The 20,697-nt window shown below is 39.8% G+C and overlaps 1 protein-coding gene across 1 annotated transcript in view; it reads left to right on the top strand.

Moving 5' to 3' along the window:
* The window catches only part of SLC2A9 (solute carrier family 2 member 9), a 138,759-nt gene that overhangs the window by 42,302 nt on the left and 75,760 nt on the right, over window positions 1-20,697 (top strand). The window contains exons 7-8 of the mRNA XM_030023672.2: window positions 26-171; window positions 19,233-19,365. Of these exons, the coding sequence (XP_029879532.1) occupies window positions 26-171; window positions 19,233-19,365 (279 nt within the window). The remainder of the gene's footprint in view (window positions 1-25; window positions 172-19,232; window positions 19,366-20,697) is intronic.

Genomic DNA, 20,697 nt, shown 5'->3' with positions numbered 1-20,697 from the left:
ATATGTTTTTTTCCTTCCTTCGTAGGCATTTCTCTGAGTGCCCTTCCCATGTATTTGAGTGAAATATCTCCTAAGGAAATCCGTGGTTCATTGGGTCAGGTCACAGCAATTTTCATCTGTATTGGTGTTTTCACTGGTCAAGTTTTGGGGCTGCCAGAAATATTCGGGCAAGTAAGTATTTAACAGATGTTTTCTGTGAAAGAACACAAGCATGCTTAAAGTGCTGTATTTTCATATTTTGACTGAGTTCCATACAAAAGCAGAAAACAGAAATGTTGGGTTTTTGTTTTGAAGCACTTTGAAAAGTGGTTTCTACCATGTCTTTTAAAAGTGTGTACATGTGACTGAGTTTGGTAGATGTGGCAAGCAGTTTTAACAGCTTGAGTGGCTTGTGTGTGTGCACATGCAGGTGTTGTGTCCCGTGCCCTCCCCCTTTCTTGATGTAGATTTATTTTTGCTGACTTCCAGTTTCTTTGAGTACCGTGGAAGTGCTTCAGAGTTTTTTGCGTTTTTCATTTGTAATTTTTCAATGTGAGATAGAACTGAAGAAGGCTTGGTTAGAGTTTGTATGAGGGCCCAAATAGGAAGACTCTTGCTCAATGATTATAGTGTTCCTTGTAATGCACTCCTACTTTTAGACTAGGACATGGAAGAGCAGAGTTAATATATACCTTTATGGAAAGAGATTATCTATTCCAATATAAGAGGCTATCTTGCTGTTGTAGCCTGAGATTAACTTGGTGGCCACTGGATGTCATCATTACCCTGAATAAATGAAGTCAAGGTTTATTCAGGCTGGCACTTGAAAATACTTTTCATCCTGAGATGAATCTTCAAGGCAGTGCAGAGGAAACGTCTGCAACAATCCTCTCGCAATGAAACCTGAACTAAGAATCCCTTCTGACAGCCAGCAAAAGTAGTAAACAGTTGAAAAGTGAGGAGAGCTTGTCCTCCTGTGTCCATCCAAATTCAACTCTTTTGTAAATTCATGATACCATCCTCCCTGACACTTTTATTTTTGTCTGACCAGCTCTCCTCTTCTGTCTGTTTATCCTTGGGCTCACTTACCCTCTTCAGCTGTCCTGAAGGCAAATGGTTTGATTCAATTTACCCTTTACTGAAGGACAGATTATTCCCCACTCCCCCCACAACCCACCCGCCCACCCCTCACCGCCAAAGCAACTGATTTTAGGAAAAAGGTTAAAATGGCTTTCACTGACCTTCATTGTGTGGCTTCTACAGATGTTCCTTCTCTTACTTTGAAAGCTAGTCTATTACAAATGAATGTATTAAATGTCAAGAGGCTGATTTGACTGCTTAGAATATGTCAGCCCTTATGTAGTAGGGTTTTTTTTGTTTGAGGGGTTTTGGTTGGTTTGTGTTTGGTTTTTTTTTTGGAAACACGCATATGCTTTTAAAGGTGAGGTGTCATGCAAATTCTTATTTCCCTGTTAGGTCTTTGGGATATTTTGAATAGGAAATAATTATTCCTTGGTTTCAGCTCACTCTTGCTCTTTTTATTTCTGTTCTCCCCTTCCCTTCTTCCCAATTGTTGTCACTACCAAATTATGGAGCTTGCGTTTCTGCTTCTACAACCTGCTTTAGTATGCAGTTAATTAATATTACACCATTAAAGATAGCCATTAATTTATGTAAGAAGAAATATGCTTTATCTGTAGGACTAGTTCTTTTCAAGATGGGTAACATCAGCATGTAAAAGGAGCAAAATTAGCATATTTCCAGAAAATTATTGGAGCCAGCTTGAATTTTCCAGTTGGGTATGTGGGTGTATTTTCCTTTTAATGTATTAATAAAATTTAGCACTGAGGGGAAACCTCAGGGTGTTTGAAATATGATTCCCTAGTGCAGTTTTATACTTCTTTGAAGGCTTTATCAAAATTTCTGTTGGTTTCAGTCAAGCCAGGATTTTCTTCCCTAGCTTTGTGTGGTTTCCATCAAAGTCAGTGGGAGGTTTGCATCAGGAACAGCAGTCACTGCCAGAAGACATTCTTGCAGAGGATATGTGTGATGAGTTCACTTCTGTTCAAGCTGGGAGGTAGCAAACACAGTGTCCTTCTCCTGAGTTCTTCAGTCCTTACAACACTTCCCCCTCTCCTCTCCCCAGCAAACACTTTGCTCAAATTTCTGTCACTTTGTTTGACCAAGTTCAAAAGTAGGTTCAAGATGTTTGCAGGCTGTTTTCTAGTTGTAGGCTTCTCTCTGATTAATGTCAAGACTTCTGTTCACTAATGATGTAAAAGCTTCTTATCAAATCATTCCCATATTATTTAAGGTTTTTTTTTCCCTTTTCTTCTGTTGGAGAAATCTTTGTTGCATTTGGAGTGAGGCCAGTATTCCAGATCCACAACCACTGTTATTTTGGAGACAGCTACGCATTCATGGTGTCTTACTGATTTCAGCTGTAACTGGAAAGCAAACCCTTGCTTTCCTCAGAAGCCTGAAGTCATTTGTGTTATACTCAAGCCATTCTGTAGTATACCAATCTGTGGTATAATTCTACCTTTGTAAAATTCGTGAGTTGTTTAAAGCAAATAGACAAGAAAGTTGTGATCAGTAGGAGCTTGTCACCAGTGATCACCATTCTGCGCAACTTCTTGCACTAGCAACTGGGTGTGGAAAAACACCTTTGTTAAGTCTGTCTAACAATGTCCAGCATTTTAATGATCATGGCATAAAACCTTACAGGAGTGGTTTTTTGTTGCTCTGTGGTTGGTTGTTTCTATCAGTATTTGTTGTAAATAATACTAGTTACAAATACTTCTCTTCTGCCAATGTTTCATAACAGTTTTCTCCTGAGCCCTGTCATGTATCTATGAACTGTAACTTGAGCAAATATCCAAGAGGTTATTAACCATAGTATCTAAGCAGTGATGGTTTTGAAGAAAGGAGGGACAAAGACAGAGTTGGGCATCTTGCTGGAAGAGATTCTGGAACAGGAATGGACATGGGGAGGGCTGCAGGCATGGCCAAGGTCCTGTCTCGTAAGAGGAGGTGACAGCAACATTGCTTGTGTGGCCAGGTAAATAGAGGGAAGGGAGAGGAACTGACTGCACCATGTTAACACAAGAAACAAGAACTGCAGAAGGAATAGAGTGGCTTAATCTCAAGGACAATATTGCTACAAGAATAACTTCTTATATATGTTCTATGAGTAATTGCATGCTGAAATTCAGCAGAGTGATGTTTGGAACAGACTCCTGGCCGAAGTAGCTTGAGCAGAAAATTTAACTTTTAAATTGGAGCTCGACACATTTATCTGGATTATATGAGGTTGTTGCCTTCAGTGGTTCTGCAGAAGTCTCTCCACAGAAAAGGAAAGCATTTACGTAGGCTGTGGGGCATAGCCTTACAAGCATTTATTAAAAACCTAATTGATAACTTCCTCCATTATCAAATGCAACAGTGTTCCTTTAAATGTGGAAGTGTGATAAAAATAGCTCCGAAGCGCTGAGTATTACTTGATGCAGTTCAGAAAGTCCTTACTGCTTTTTGTGTCAAGTAGGTTAAGCAGCCCCAAAGTGATTTTTTAGCCATCTTTTATTTATGAAGACCTGCCCGGGTGAAGCAGGAGGCATGTGGGCAGCCCCAGGTTCGGTGCTGGGGGGCAATAGTCAGCTTTGGCAGTGTCTTAAGGCTGGTTGGCTGTTTCCTATTCCTTCAGCCTCCTCAAGTTTTCTACTGGAAGTGCTGAGGGTTGACTGTCTTCTCATTTCCTTCTAACACCTTTTTCATGCCAGTTCTGTCAACTTACTCTCATTATTATTTTGGTCAACTGTTATTTATCCCTTAATACCTTTTCTTTTTTTTTTTCCCCACCTACTTTCTTCTCCCCCCCATCACTTGTGTTCCTTGTGTTTCATGTTTGACTTCATCTCCTCTAGTAAAACAAGCTCTTTAATCTCTTTCTCATCCTATGTCCCTTTCTCTGTAATAATTCTGGTTTTAAATTTGAACCCAGGAGGACAAGATTATACAGATAACCCAGATGAAATGATACTTCTAATAATAGAATTACATTAAATACTACTTTATTATTTCCTGGTTTTCCGGGAAATGTTTTGGCTGAAATATTACAGAAATGCATTTATTTTTTTTTCTGTCATGCCATATTGATACAAACTTGCCAAACACTACTATATCCGCTTTTAAAATTATAGTATAAAAGAGCAGATGCAAAAAAAAAAACTAATGATGATTGTAAAACTTAAATACAGTCATTCTTTTGGATTCTGAATATATAGGCTGTTACTCTATTTGTCTCCAAAGGTACTAATTTTAGAGTATTGAGTCTGAAGGTGTTTCTTTAGTGTGCAATGCTTACCAAGTGTGATTATGTGAAGGAGAAAAGCTGCAGTCGTGACAATGGTCCTCTGCTGCTGTGGTTTGATATTCTTACTTTCTTTCCTCTGTCTTAATTCCCTCCCATCCAACAAATGCCAGCAATGCTGTTTATTCAAGATTGTGATTCTTGTAGGTCATAACCTATGGGAAACCACGTCTATTATGTCTCTGTTGAGGTTTGGGAAATTACACGATGGTAAAGCTGGCTGGTGATCAGACTTCAGAGCACAACTACTTTACGAGCTGGTGACCTGCTTCTCTCCACCACCCTGACTGCTGAGAGTAGTGTGCTCGTTTTCATGTGCTAGCGTCTTGTTTTAGTCTTCTGTCAGCCAGAGCTGTTAATTCTTTGGAAGCCATGGTAACTGTAGATGACAACTTGGTGCTGGCCCACAGGTGTGCAGTCATGTTATCTGCTGTAATCATAGAATCATAGAATCATTTAGGTTGGAAAAGACCTTCAAGATCATCGAGTCCAACCATCAACCATGCCCACTAAACCATGTCCTGAAGTACCCCGTCTACTCTCTTTTTGAATACCTCCAGAGATGGTGACTCAACCACTTCCCTGGGCAGCCTATTCCAATGTCTGACAACACTCTCAGTAAAAAAATTTTTCCTAATATCTAACCTAAATCTCCCTTGCCTCAACTTGAGGCCATTTCCTCTTGTCCTATCTCCAGCCACCTGACAGAAGAGACCAGCACCCACCTCACTACAACTACCCCCTTCAGGTAGTTGTAGAGAGCGATAAGGTCTCCCCTCAGCCTCTTTTTCTCCAGACTAAACAGCCCCAGCTCCCTCAGCCGCTCCTCATAAGACTTGTGCTCCAGGTCCCTCACCAACTTGGTTGCCCTTCTCTGAACAATGTAGGCACTGAATTATTGCTACTGGCTACAAGATCATTTAATTTGGGGCATTTTTGGTTGTATAGCATGTGCAGCTTTCCATATATCAAACTGAAGGAAAAAAAAGATACTAAGATAAGGAGGAACTGTTTCAGGCCTGTCACTTCTTCAAACACTGCCTGTCAGGTATTTCCATACTCTCTGTTTCTGTGATTCTGCAATTCAATCACCCAGCCCATTTTTCTGACAGATTGCTCCCTGCAAAGCAAAGGCCAATGCATTGTCAACTTCAGTGTTGAAAGTTCAAATTTACACTTACTGTCTTGAGGGAATATTGGCTGGCCTGATTCTGGCATATTCTGTGTATCCTGAGGTGTCTCTCTGTAACTAACTCATCTAGTTCCTCCTGCATGTAATGTCCTGCTCCAAAGGTTTTCCTTAGGATGGTAGCATCTTTTAAATGTTGTAGACCACCAGGCTGTCTCTTCTATTGCTTCAGCTTGTTTAATGAAGGTGGTCTTTAATCTTTCCTTAAATGATAGAGGATTTAGTTTATGAATACATTTGCTGTAGTTACTATATTCATATTTTTTTAATACATTGAGCCTCAGTATCTCCTTCATCTGTGTGCCCATAGGAGAAAGGGGAGGAAAAAAAAATGTTTCACAGTGTGTATATGTATTCAGGACAGATAAAACTGGAATTGTTGCCTGTTGCCATGTTTTCCTCAGACTTCTGCTTTGAGCCCTGTGTGTAAGGTTTTGCAGAGCTGTAGTTGTCCCCTGGAGCTGCCCCCAGTGGCTGGCTGGCTCCGGCTGCTTCTCCGACCAGAACAGCTGTTTGCCATAGGTAGGCCAATGGAAAAATAGATTTTGTTTACTTCGGGAACCCTATTTTATACACTTCAAGTGTTTCTAGGTCATGCACCCACAAGCTTGTCTAACTATATTGCACTGTTTCATAGTGGATAGTATGTTGTCCTAAAAACCTTGCTCTGCTTGCATCCTAAGGCTTATTGGGGCAACACTTTCTGAATAATCCCTATTGCTGTTGTAGGTGTTTCCAGAATTAAAAAAAAAAAGTAGAGCAAACAGAAAAACTGTAAAATTCCTGATGCGTCCCTCTCTTGAATGTTGTAGGTAGTTTTGGTCATCCTGCAGTGTAATCGAGCAATACAAGGTACGGGAGGGAGCAGCAATGATCAGAGATGGGAAGTAGCTTCTTGAGGATATAAGGCTGGGTTAAGGCTGGATAGCTCTTACGGGTAACCCCATGCTGGGTAAACACTTAAAGCAATGCAAAACAAAGTACACCAGAGAAGACTCAGAATTTGTCTTTAAGTGACACACACTGTCTTTGTCTAGATTTTCCTTGATCTTTCTTTAAATACACTTGGAATTTGTCATGTTGCAAAACTGTTGTGTAAGTGGTTACTGTTACGAACTTTATTAATTGGATGTTGTCTTTGTCATTGAAGCAACATGAATTACAGTTTTACATTCCACTTTTCTGAGGAATTTGAGCAGCTTTAATGCATATCTGGCTAGACATTACCTGTTTTTAAAAAAGGAGTTAGCTGGAAATAAGTCTGTGGCACATGGTGATACTGGCCAAACTGTCCTCCCCCCACAACTGATTATTCTAGCAAAGAAATTCTGTTATTGATATAAATACCAATTTCAACAGCAAAATTAGCTAAATTTTGGAAAGGACTAATGAACTTCATAGACACTGTAGTCTACATCTAGTAAGGAAAGATTTCTGTGAGGAGTCCCTGTCAAGTTAGTTGTTTTTTACGCAAGTGGACCGTGCTAAAGAATAGTTGTGATTTTTTTTTTTCCTTTTTTTAAAATCAAACTAAGAATTTCTGTAGATGCCGTGTCAAACTAATTTTCTTTACAAGACCTCTTAAAAATGACATAGTTGAAATGACAGATAGTTGTGTGTTTAGGAAAGTTTATATAGGAATTTTTCATTTTGCTTTACCAAGTTCTTTTTCACTCGTTCACTTGCACTAAAATAGACAGTGATGGAACAGATAGTTGTACAGCCCGTGCAGTTGAAGACTGTTCTGAAAACTAAGCTTTGATTTGACTTGTCAAAGCTTCATTTTTAGTGTATTTTTTCACCTTGTTTTTCTTTTTTTAAACTGATCCTTCTTCCTAAGACTCTTAACTAAGGATTCCTTAAAAACTGTCAGTAAATTATAGATAAAAAAAGAAAGCAATTCAGAATTGCTCAGGGGACCTGCAGCCTGCAGGTGGACATCAATAACAAAATGGTCTGTTGGAGATGCTCTTGAAATGAATCTGACACATTAGCATGATAACACGAAGTATGAATCAACCAGTCCTCATATTTTTCTGTGAGCTCTTTTTGTTCTATACGTTTATCTTCCCCTTGAGCCACAATAGTGACTATAGTTGAAGATACTTATCTTTCAAGATATGAGTGAGAATTTATTCCATAATATAGAACCGAGAGCTCTTGTGGCAATGAGAGACAGGTAACTGTTGCAACTGTGTGAAGTATCTTTGAAATGAAAGCAGCTTATGCCTTATGGATGCACACTGTTTACAGAATACGAAAAGGTGTTTGTAGCTTCCATTAAAGTAGGACAAAAGCATCCACTAGTTTAGCATTTTCCAGAATCACTCAAATTCCCAAAGTGTCCTATATGTGATTATTTCAAACATCTGGCTGTGTAGAACAGAAAAACATAACATCTTCATTCTGCCTAGTTATAGTCTAGAAATATAACAAAGCGAAACAAAGTCTAGTTGGAGGCCAGTGACTAGTGGTGTACCCCAGGGGTCAGTACTGGGTCCAGTCCTGTTCAGTATCTCCATTAATGACCTGGGTGATGGTGCAGAGTGTACCCTCAGCAGGTTTTCAGAGGACACCAAACTAGGAGCTGCAGCTGATAGAGCAGAGGGTCGTGCTGCCACCCAGAGGGACCTTGACAGCCTGGAGAAATGAGCTGACAGGAGCTTCATGAAGTTCAACACGGGAAGTGCAAAGTCCTGCACCTGGGGAGGAACAACCCCAAGCACCGATATATATGCTGGGGCCCACCCAGCTGGAAAGCAGCTTGACAGAAAAGGACCTGGGTTCTTGGACACCAAGTTGAACATGAGCCAGCAATGTGTTGTTGTGGTAAAGAAGGGAAATTGTATCCTGGGCTGCATTAGGAGGAGTACTGCCAGCAGGGAGGTGATTCTTCCCCTCAGCACTGGTGAGGCCCCACCTGGAGTGCTGGGTTCAGTTCTGGGCTCCCCAGTACAAGGGAGACATGGACAGACTGGAGAGAATCCAGAGAGGGACCACTAAGATGATGAAGGGACTGGAGCAGTGAGGAAAGGCTGAGAGGGCTGGGACTGTTCAGCCTGGAGAAGGGTCAGCTCAGGGGGATCTTATCAATGTATATAAATACCTGAAAGGAAGGTGTAAAGAAGACTGAGCCAGGTTCTTTTCTGTGGTGCCCAGTGCCAGGACCAGAGGCAGTAGACACAAACTGAAACACAGGAGCTTCCCTCTGAATATCAGGAAACGGGTGTTTTTTCCTGTGAGGGTGACCAAGAACTGGCACAGGTTGCCCAGAGAGGTCATGGAGTCTCCATCCTTGGAGATACTCAAACGCTGTCTGGCGTGGTCCTGGGCAGCCAGATCTAGGTGACCCTGCTTGAGCAGAGGGGGTGGACCAGATGAGCTCCAGAGAGCCTTTCCAACCTCAACCATTCTGTGATTCTATGAAATATTAAGTGTACACAGAATTGTATATAACAATTTACAGTGCAAAGATCTCAGTGTATTTGTGTTGAACTTTTCAAGAGTGATTTCCTAAGGCTCTCAAACCTGAGCTCAAAGACCGTAACTAAACTGTATGCCCAAATATGTGAGTAGTCCTGTTAATTTCAGTGGGACAGTTTATATCCATAGAAACATGATGCTTTGTGGAGCCTATTGTAGTATATAAGTTGCTAGTTCTTAGTGAGATCTTAAGAGCAAAAATTAGTGTAGGACATGGGAAAAATAAACTAGGAATTTGGCTGTCCTAGTTTCAGCTGGGATAGAGTTAACTGTCTTCCTAGTAGCTGGTGCAGTGCTATGTTTTGAGTTCAGTATGAGAAGAATGTTGATAACACTGATGGTTTCAGTTGTTGCTCAGCAGTGTTTAGACTAATGTCAAGGATTTTTCAGCTTCTCATGCCCAGCCAGCGAGAAAGCTGGAGGGGCACAAGAAGTTGGCACAGGACACAGCCAAGGCACCTGACCCAAACTGACCAACAGGGTATTCCATACCATATGACGTCCCATCCAGTATAGGAACTGGGAAGTGGGGGCGGGGAATCGCCGCTCGGGGACTAGCTGGGTGCCGGTTGGCGGGTGGTGAGCAATTGCACTGCGCATCATTTGTACATTCCAATCCTTTCATTATTGCTGTTGTCATTTTATTAGTGTTATCATTATCATTATTAGTTTCTTCTTTTCTGCTCTATTAAACTGTTCTTATCTCAACCCGTGGGTTTTGCTTCTTTTTCCCGATTTTCTCCCCCATCCCACTGGGTGGGGGGGAAGTGAGTGAGCGGCTGCGTGGTGCTTAGTTGCTGGCTGGGGTTAAACCACGACATTGGCTTATCAGTTCTGGTCCCTAACTTTTGTTTTTGATCCAGAGTCACCTAAGATGCAGCAAAATTTTGAGGAGGTGGTTTCACGTACTCCTGTAAACGCTCTGCCATTGAGACAGAGTTGCAAAAGATGACTCCAAGTTATTCTGGTCCCTGCCATTCCTCTGGACTGCTGAGCTTGTACAGTGTTTCTTAAAAGCACAGAAGCAAAGTGTCTTTATATTCTTGTATTAAAATGCAAAACTCTGAATTAAAGGCTAGAGCTTTACCAGAAGAGTGTTTTAAAACTTCTGCTAAGGATACAGGAGACACGTTGGTGCTTGTAAATGGCAGCTCAAATCTGTAAGGGGATGGTATCTGCTAAGAATAACTCAGAAAAACACCCTTACAAAGAAAGGAACTTCTAAATATGATCTTAAAAAAAAAAAAAAAAAGAAAGAAACAAAAACAGAACTGGAAACCATTTCAGTGCTTTTTCAGATAATCACCGATTTCAGCAGGTGTTTGTATGCCTTTCTGAGCCTGGATTGATTATGTGTATCTGCATGGAAATCTGCCTGCGCTTCGTGCGGACTGGTACCAGACATGCCAATTAAGAATTGCTTGAGGTAGTGATTTTGAAGATGGCAATCCTTTTTAAAATATTCTCTGGGTTCCTTTCTTATCTAGGGATGGGAAATTTCCTTCATCTTTTCACAGTAACACATAAGGCACAGAGTTTCTTATTGCTGAAGCAATTTCTGAGTCATTTATCAAGGCACTTGCACTTAATTACAAGCTGTAAGTTGCCGATCAGGGGCTTGGCGGTCACCTCACCCAATAGTTGATGCAGCCAAGGGAAGCTGCTGTGCAGCCACCAGGCTAGGGATACACAGCCTTAGTGCTGACAAGGGTACAGAAACGCTGCCGGGGCCCTCTGGGTTGTTGCATATTCATAGTTCAGTAGTACCCATGGAAAGAGAAGGTCTGCTCCGTTACACCAGCCCTGTTGGTGGGATGTGGTGGGTGTTGATATATTTGTAATGGAGACATTAAATGAGGTATTTTGTTTATATCTATTGTAGACCAGCTGAGATTATGTATTTAATGGAGATTATAAATCAACTTTTTAATGGTTCCCGCAGACAGACACAAAGATATTTATTAATCCCTTTTCTGTACAGAACTCATTAAGTAATGCATGGGAAAACAGCTGTGAGTTCATATTTGCAAATGATGTTCAGTCCATTAAAGCTGGACTTAAATTCCTGAAGTTTTAGGAGCAACACATGGCTGATTGGCCATATGTAATATTCACATGTTGCAGTTTTGCATTTGGGAAGGAGAACATCCTGCAGGAAAGGGTTTATCTGAATGTGGAAGTGGAAGTATGGTTATAGAAGAAAGAGAACTGTGGAGATACATATATTATTTTTAGACTTACTGCTGAACAACAGACTTCATGGCAGAGCACCTGTTTGGATGAAAGTTTATCATCAGCGAGGACTACTTTCTCATGCACAGTTGAAACAGTGCCCACCTAACTCTTGAGAAGATAAGATTTCTAGGTAGTAGTACTCTGTTTAATTTGGTCAGTTGGAAAAGCAGTAGACAAGCTTTCATGGAAAGATGTCTTTCAACAGGTCTGAAGTAAAGACAGACTTCAAAATACTATGGAAGTTGAGAGCAGTTGTTTATAATTTGTTAGACCCCTTTCTCCTGATCCACTGAAACATAGTTAACGTGTGTAACTAAACTTACAGCACTTGTTTATATTGTCTAGATATTTAAGGTTTGACTTTTTGCTTATTTAGCAGTCTTAAAAGGGTAGACTTTTTCACTTATTGTAGTTGACCTAGTAACAGGCAGTATCTGTCTATGAACCTCATCTTACTCTGTGTTTGTTGGACTCTGCTTCAGAAGTTTATGAGCAAGTAAACATTTTAGATTTGCCTGTCTCCTTAGTGCTTGAGTATCTGATAATATTTACAGATCTGTTATTAAAGTCTAAAGTGATTTGACCTGTGACTTCCTTCCCAGTGTACTTCACATGCTGGGGAGATAACCGCCATTTAAACCTTTTTGAAGGTTCTGGATGATTAACATTTCAGTTTTAATTTCCATTGTCCTTTGTAAAATCACCCATTTTTGCAAATTCATGTCCTAATATTTAAATTTGTCCTTTACAAATTGGATATTAATGCTGTGGTAAATTGGTCAAGCATCGTAGGGTAGCATGCAGTCATCATATTGAGTAATAAGGTGTATTTTCCAGACTTGTATTTTTTAGTTTGCTTTTGAAACTATGGGCAAAAAGAAAAATCAGGAGGTATAGTCTTGATTAGTATTTTGAGGGATTTTTTTAACATAAAGTAAATGTCAAAATGAGATTTTATTTTTCTTAAATCTGAAGAGATCTCTTGCCATTAAAGAAGTGTGAAGTTTGAATATTCAGCTGTTTCAGTTTTTTTAAAAACAACAGATGTTCTTTGGAGTTTTTAATAGTTTTTTTTTTCTTAACTTTGATATACCTTAGTCTAACCTTTGTAACTTCAGTTTGGCAAAATATAATCACACAAAAAAAGAATTGCATCTCATGTAATTTCTAGATGCCCTGAAGCATTTTGCTTCACCTCCTCCTGCAGCCCCAGGAGGATGCAGGTCTCTGGAGTTGTGTGTGTCGCATCTGCCAGTCCCAGAGGGACATCTGAGGTACCCTAGGGCATCAGAATGACACTATATGCTCATGTTTGAGGAACTGAATCTTATTGTCTTCAATTATTTTAATTTACTATTTTATATTTTATTATTTATGGAAGTTAACCTGAGTCCACATGCACAGCTGAAAGGAAGTTTTGTCAGAAATTTTGCATAGCACCAACATACCTCTAATATTTCTTTCTAAAGAAGCTCAACTATATATGCTGGCTGCTGATAAACCAGTTGAAAGCTTGCCATTTCCCATTACTTTTCTCAGAAATTTTTACTTTTCTCAGAAATGAATAAGCAATGAAGACAAATTGTGCCATTTAAGTGTTCAGTAAAAAGCTAGTTGTTACTCCAATAAAAAGATGGACCAAAAAGCATCTTGGGAACTTGTAACAGACACCTTTAATTCTCCCTCTCAATACGTACAACATGGTCTAACATGCAGTTTAGTGAACAGAAGGTCATGGGATTTGAACACCGACTGCTTTCAAGGCTGTTTTAAGTCCTGATCCAAAGGTGGTTTACTCAGTAACAAAAACCTCCTGCTGACTTCTGTGAATTTTAGATAAGGATTGTACAGCCTTAAGTCTGGTAACTTTCTGTACTGTTTAATACCTGGGAAGACACTGAGACTTGAGTAATCTTGTTGTTAGAGCTATATCTGTAGTTATGACATATAAAAGTAAAGATCCATGTGGGTGCAGAACAGAAGTGAAATACGCATACTATCTGGGTTGCCTCTGTTTCAAACCAGAAGGTAAGTGATTTGTAACTGTATATAACATATAATAATGTAAATAATGTTATTACAACATACTTCTACAGAAGTGGGTTACAGGCATGGTCATGCAAAGAGAAAATTGTATCCCATGGGGAAGCAACTGTTAGAGGGGGAGATTTGTGCCCTCCGCAGCCAGAGGAGGTTGTAGAGCAGAGTTTGGAGTGGCACAAGGCAGGTAAGAGAAAGGTAGTTGTCCTGCACCTTACGTGTCTTCAGGTCTGAAGCCTGACATACAGAAGAAGTACTCATTTGTCAGCTGCCTCATGGTCATCACCACTGTGCCATACCCTTGACTCAAGGAAGAAAAGACAGTTCTAATGCTAAGAAATTAGTTGCATCTGAATGCTTTTTTAGTCCTTGACCCCAGGCCAGTGAGGTTGTCCTTTACCTTTAGGAGTGTTTTATGTGGCACAGTAACAGATTAACAGAGAAATGCTGGCCTTGTGCAGTCTTCTCAGCTCTGAACGCCCAAGTTAGTCTACTCAGTCTGTTCTGAGCAGGGATGTGATTTTTTTGTGTGGCAAACGGAATACTTCTGATACGAAGTTTTTGTGCCAAGTCTCTACTAAAGAGGATAAGATTCAGTTCCTTGAACATAAGCATATAGTATCATTTTGATGCCCTAGGGTACTTTAGATGTCCCTGTGGGACTGGCAGATGTGACACAAAACCCCAGAGACCTGCATCCTTCTGGGTCTGCAGTGGGAGACGAGGCAAGATGCTCCAAGGCATCTAGAAATTATACTAGATGTAGTTCTTTTTAGCTCTATGTGTGTGTGATTATATTTTGCCAAACTAAAGTTTTAAACGTGTTCCTGCTTCTTATAGGAACATGAAAAAGAAGAGACTGCCAAATCACTCATTCCTGGACATTTTTAGTATCTTGCATTGGATGCAAGAGACTTTTGTCTCTTCACTCCCCACATATAAAATGGGTAAAATATGTCATTTTACGTAAGAAAGGTATTATACGAAAAAATCATTGCTGTTTGTAAAGTGTTCAGCACTGTAGTAAACCCATCATAACCCCCCACCCCCAAGGAATTAGTTCCAGAATTAATATTTAAATAGTGACTATTTAATAGTGACTGGTAAACAGACCAGCTCACTGAGAGATCACAATTCATCCTGTGCACTGAATGAGAAAAAGGGAGAGTGAGTATTTATTTTGATATGATCTCCTGCACCTTTCAAGCAGTAAAGCTAAAGAAGCCCTCAGTAGCTCTGTGAGGCAGCGTGGCTGTTACGCTGGGATGCAAAGCAGGGCTGGAGACCTCTGGGCAGCGCCCTGTGCTGCCCCGTGTGCAGGCTGCTGCCTAGGAGAAGGTGTTTGGGGTGCTGTAATTTCCCTGTGGCTCTAGAATGGGCAGGAGACAGGGATGTGGGAAGCGTGCCCTGGGGCAGTTGGGCTCAGGGATGCTCAGCGGGATGTGGGGGTCTCCACAGCACAGAAAACCAAACTTGGGGCAGAGAGCAAACAAGGAGCCTGACTGTGCTGTAGTGATTGATACTCAGTTGGGAATGGGGAGTAGGATACGTGTGCAGATTCTGCTTTTTAAATAAATAAATAAAATTATTGAGAGAGAGAGAGAGAGAGAGAGAGTAGAGCCTGTGGCAGTCATGTATTTCCTTACTCCGTCTTTTTGATCCTGTCATACATGTTGTACTGGATTACTTAATTGACCTCACTAGATCTTTCCAAAAATGAGTGCCCACATACAGGGCAGTACAGCACTTCTTTCCACCTCTGTTGTATGACCCTGTCAACAATTCATTTCTCCCTTTTAAAATTTTTATATCTATGTGTATATTCTTAGCCTTTTCTGTGTTGAAAGTGTCTTCAAGTTTATCAAAATCTTCCTAATTAGAGAAAATACTAAATGTAACCAGTGCTTAAATAGATCACTGAGCTTCATATGGACCAATAGTTCAGCTGTCAGCAGTGCCTGTTGACATTTCCCCATGCCAGTTTCTTTTCCACCTTTTAATTGTTACAGTAAGTTTCATTTTCTTCATTTTAGCTGATGATTCTTTGACATGGTAACATTTGCTTTACTGTGTTATGGTATAGTTTGATCTTGTCTCATTTGCAGTTGATAAATCCATGTCGTGCTTTATCCATTTCCTCCCGTCCTCCCGTGTATTTCTGCAGCTTTGCACTTTATTATATCAACCTTCGAATGAGTCTGTGCTTGTCAAACTTGCTCTACTATTTAACTGTCTTTTGTAAATAGATCAAAGCTGGGTTTTTTGTGCTCCAGCCTAAGCAAATATCCATAATGTGACAGTTTAAAATTAAAATTTTACCATCTTGACATGTTATTTGTACTGATTCTAAGTAGTTGATGAGTCACGTCCCCTGTAATTAAAGTATTTAATGCTCTTTTAAGTTTTTCCTGAGATAAAATGGGATGTGGTTGTTTTCATTTCTCTCAGCGGTGCCCGTGTGCTTCTTCTTACTGACGACAACTGAGGCAAAGTGTTAATATGTCTTCCAAGTCCCACCTACGCTGTCTTTTGCTTTTACCTTGTTATTGCTTCTGAGCATTGTCCCAGTTTGTATCATGTCCTATTCCTTCTTAAAGAGGTTAGGGAACCCTCTTTTTCCCTGCTTCTTATAATTCTCTTTATAGGGTCTAGTTCAGCTTCATTTTCTGCAATTTTTTTATGGATCTTTGAAACTCATTTTAGTCCTCCTATTTCTTTTCTGTTGTGGGATGAAGAATTTGAACACGGATAATGTAAATTAAGAGAAAAGCAAGTAGAACATACATTCTATAGCATTGAATAGGCATCACCCAAAAACCTTTGAAATGGATGGAGAAGTTTCCATCGACTTTGGTGACTTACTGATCAACTCATGCCAGCAATGGCAAGTGGGAGCATATTTATGACTCTTTACCTTAAGGTTTTAAAAGTAAAACAGAAGACTTTCACAGAGGAAGTTTATAAAGCTCATTGTCTCATGTGGTGAAAATAGAAGGCTTTTTATTATACTGTCAGGGTCTGTTATTTATTGTGGAGGGTAAGTTCAGAGGTTCAGTCTCATTCATACCTTTTTTAAAATAACACTTACAGAAGAGTTATTTGAGAGCAATGTGACCAACTGAAAAACCATACACTATGGAGACTTTAAAAGGGGTGAAAGCTTATTCCAAGTAGGTCTCCATGGGTTGGCAGAATGTTAATAATAACAAAATTCAGAGGATACTTTTTTCTTTAAGAAGTGCACTTGACATTGTGGAAAAAACCTACAGAAAATATGATGTGCGAATCAAGAGTAAGATTTTTATTTAGAAGTATTGTAAAAAGTTCTATCACCATATAAACTTTTTTTGTATGATACATATCAGGTGTGTATATATTATAGGAAATTATTCCAGGCAGACATAGAATGAAACTGATGAGTTCTACTGCTTGTTTTCTTAAGTTATTCTTTACAAACAGGTACCTACTTTGTGTGATTATTAACTGTTCTTAAAGTCTTAACCTTAGTTTCATTTTCTAGTTTTTAAAATAAGATTCAAGTTCATTTGTTTATATATGTTTTGTTATAGATTGTTAACCACTCAATTCTCCTATATTAGGTAAAGTTCTCCACTCAGCTGCATTAAAAGAAAAAAAAATAGGAATGAAGAAATAGTATCTTGAAGTCTTCATGGTAATGGAGGTTCTTGGGAAGACTGATAACCTTGGGCGTTAAATTGTTTGAAAAATCCCTTTCTCAAGTTCTTTACCCATCCCAGGAGCTGTTTGGTGTTTTTTTAAAAAAAAACTCAATCACTTAAAGAGCAAGTGAAAAGATTAGGAGATACCCCATATATTCTGCCTGGTGGTTATTCAGTTATCTCAGGCCCCAGTTCAGGCTTGGAGCTTGGTTTACATCCCGTACCATGCAGTATTGTATTTTAGGCATTGCTGAAGTGGGAGAATGTAAAATAAAAACTATCAACAGAAAATAGCTTGGGGGCTTTTGACCTTTGATTTGACTGTGAAAAATTATATTGAAATAAAATTTTTCCAGCTCTGTTTAGGGAAATGTGGGCTCTGAATGGATAGATTCATTCTGATGGAGGGACAGGATCCAAAACCCCGGTGCCTCTCAGAGCTCGATCAGCCAGGATGCAGTGCAATCTGCCTTTGATCTAGCCAAGCTTTTGAAAATGTGCTAGACAAGATGCCTGAACAGTAGGCCCACTGAAGACTCAGCAGTCTTTTCAATTAAGAACCAAGTCTCAGATTAGAAAGCATTGAATTAAATAGATGAATTCTGAACTTGGAGAAAACGACTAGAAAATTTCATCTTGGCATTCAATTGGAACAGAAGGTAACTTAAGAACATGGATGGATCGAGGGCCATTTTGCAGGAGAAAATAATACTGCTTGCACCTTTCTTCTTCTTGAAAGTTGAAAGCTGCTTGAAAGTATTGGGTCTTCAGAGTAAGCCCAGAGAGCTAGATGAGCTCTCTGTTGCCTTTCCCAGCCTTTTCCGGAAAGAGGTTTGCTCAGGTCACCCTCTATAGCTGGTTTTAAATAATGAATGCGTGTGAGGATGTTACCAACTTTGTTCCAGTTGATTTCAAAGAAAATTATCAAAGTCAGGTTGTATCTGAAATCTGATAGCAGCTGAGTAGATTCATATAAATAGTGTTGGATAGTGCAGCACCTTGTGCTCTTCACCTACACTGCAGTGGGGCTCTGGCAGGTTAAAACTGCCTGGCTTCTGTATGGGGGACTTGCCAGAGAGGGGTCATCGGTGCTTTGTGTTGGTGGGGATGCTGCAGATGGCTGTCGTGTTGCTGGACACTTCCAGCAGATCACTTGCAAGGCAATAGAAAAAGTAATTTCTATTTCATGGACTTGGGAACAGGGCTGTTGGTGTTTCATTTGAAGATCTGAGCTAGGTTAGCTAATTCAGAGTGGGAAACAGTATCATGTGTTATTCTTAGTTACACTACCATAAACCCAAAGGAATTCTTTAAGGTCCCGTGATTTTGGGCAGGAGGATAGGTGAAACCCATTTCTTATACTTAAATTATCATGGAAGCCAGCTTAAGAGGTGGAATCATTGGCTGCAAGAGAAAACATTCATAAAGACAACTTCACATCAGTTAGCCAGGTATCTTTTTTCTTGTTAAATTATATAGCTGTCTTTTACTCTAATTGCATTGAACTCTATATCTCTTCTTTTCTGAATGGAAGTGAAAACTGCCCAACTATGTGTTAGTTGTACATGTAAGGCAAATGTTGTGTTTTGCCAAGTAGAAGAGGCTTGTGACGAGACCTCAGCCCAGCTTGGTTTGTTCCCAGCAGCTGTGAAATGCTGAATGGTCAGTGCCTACATTACACCGAGAACCACAAAACTGTGCTAAACTGCAGCTTAGCTGAAGTGTTATCAGGATTTTACCCATACTACGACAATTAGAGGACCGAGCCAAACATATATATATGGGTTGGGGTTTTTTTTTAGATCAATTAGATTAGACTAAGAGACGACATGCAGGTATATGTAACTATATGAAAATAGTGTTGTACTCGTTCTTAAAGCTAATGAGTGATATACTACTGTAAGTGGGGATGATGTGTAGAATATACATTTGAGTATACATCATACTTTTACATGTATAGTTGTTGATGCTGAAGGAAAGGGAAAACATGTTATGTGTTGCTGTTTTCCAGCTTCCTTGTGTCTCTTCATTCTCAGTCAGTTGATGGCTTGAATTCTGTCTTCCTTGGCCCTGGAGTAAGGTGATTTGAGGGGGAAGTGTTCAAACTGCTTACTAAGCTCAGGCAAAAAACATAACTCTGCTCACTTAAGCAATATGTTGAATGATGAAAAGTTACAGCGTTTCCCATCAAAGCTATTTTTCTTCCTAGTATCACTATGGGAGAGTATTACTGACTTATGTTTGCATCTGTTTGCAGGAACCTCGGTGGCCTTACTTATTTGGAGCAATCATTGTTCCTTCACTGATACAAGTCGTGATTCTGCCTTTTCTTCCTGAAAGTCCTCGTTACCTCCTACTTGAAAAACATAACACGAGCAAGGCAGAAAAAGGTATGATGTGTTACTTTTTTGCAGCAAAGGGTGTTTATTGTAGGGATACAGGCCAAAAAGTAATTCTGATATCACAGTAACAGCAGAATATTCCAATAGGAGAGATTCTCTTGGCAATTATTTTTCTGTCACCTTTTTTGTTTGTGTGTGTGTAAATATAACTGTTGCTTTGATTTTTTTTTATAAATTAAGTTCTCCAACAAAGTAACCTATATAGCATTATGCATGGTGATACAAACCTAACCAAGTTGTCCTGCTATTGTGCATCAGCCACTATATGCAGAGTTCATTTGGGAGTGAGAGGTGGTTTCAGTCTTCATGACTCTCCCTTATCTACAGTCTTCGCAGTGTGGCTGACAAAAACACCGATTCTGTTCCTGGGTTTTTTTTCAGTAGTCACTGTGTTTGACCCTGTGCTTCTGTAACTCAGTAACCTTTGTAGATCTAATAAAAACCTCATACACCTATTTAACTGAAAATTTCCAGTGCTTCCTTATAGCTTGCTTCAGTTTCACAGACATAGACCAGCATATTTTGTTCTTACTTTAGGTTCTGTGTATAAAAGAATTTGCTTGTGTGATCATAGCTGCTGTATGCTCTGCCCCAGTAAAATTACTATGGTCGGTTGTAAGTTCCAGTATATCATCACGTTATGGCTGAGAGAATGTTGAAAATTTGTTTTTGCTTATTATAGGGAGACATTAAAAACAGGAGTGTACAAAGAAGGAATGAGTCTGATTATAATACAAAAATGTTTGCAGAACATAACTGTGTTTTAAAAATTATTCCTAAAAACTTCATTTGAATACAACACTTAACATTTTCAGTCACTAACTAGTTGCTTGCAACATTACTTGCAAAGTGTGAATCAGCCCCTGAAACTGAAATTTAATAATCTTTTAGTGTGAAATTAATGCAGCTCACTCTATCCTGTTTCTTCTACTATGAAATGAAAAACTGGCCTTTGTTCCGATGAGCACCCTGAAATAGAAATGGCACGCTAATGAAGAGACTCCCATGTTGTCTCAGTTTGGTGTTGAATGAAGAATTCTGTAAAGGCTGGAGCCTCAGACAGTTAGAGATACAGTTCAGTGTTTAAAAAAAAAAAAAAAAAAAGTGCTGAAGCAACAAGGCTTTGGCTAGAGTTCTTTAGCTTTACAGAGTCAGCAGAGATTTGGTGAGGCAGAGAACAGCTTTTCCAGGGACTGTGGAGGAAAGGGCTTGCCTGCCAGCCGTGGTCAGAGCACCCAGCAGGGATGCAGTGGTGAGCAGCTTGGGGCTGGCTGTTGGGTAGTAACTTCTGCAGCACCACAGCTGGGCTGGGAGGAAACA

Source organism: Aquila chrysaetos, chromosome 1 (genome assembly GCF_900496995.4).
Source record: "Aquila chrysaetos chrysaetos chromosome 1, bAquChr1.4, whole genome shotgun sequence".
NCBI classification, from domain to species: Eukaryota; Metazoa; Chordata; class Aves; order Accipitriformes; family Accipitridae; genus Aquila; species Aquila chrysaetos.
The sequence above is the reverse complement of the archived record's forward strand: the minus strand, read 5'-3'. Positions and strand labels throughout refer to the sequence as shown.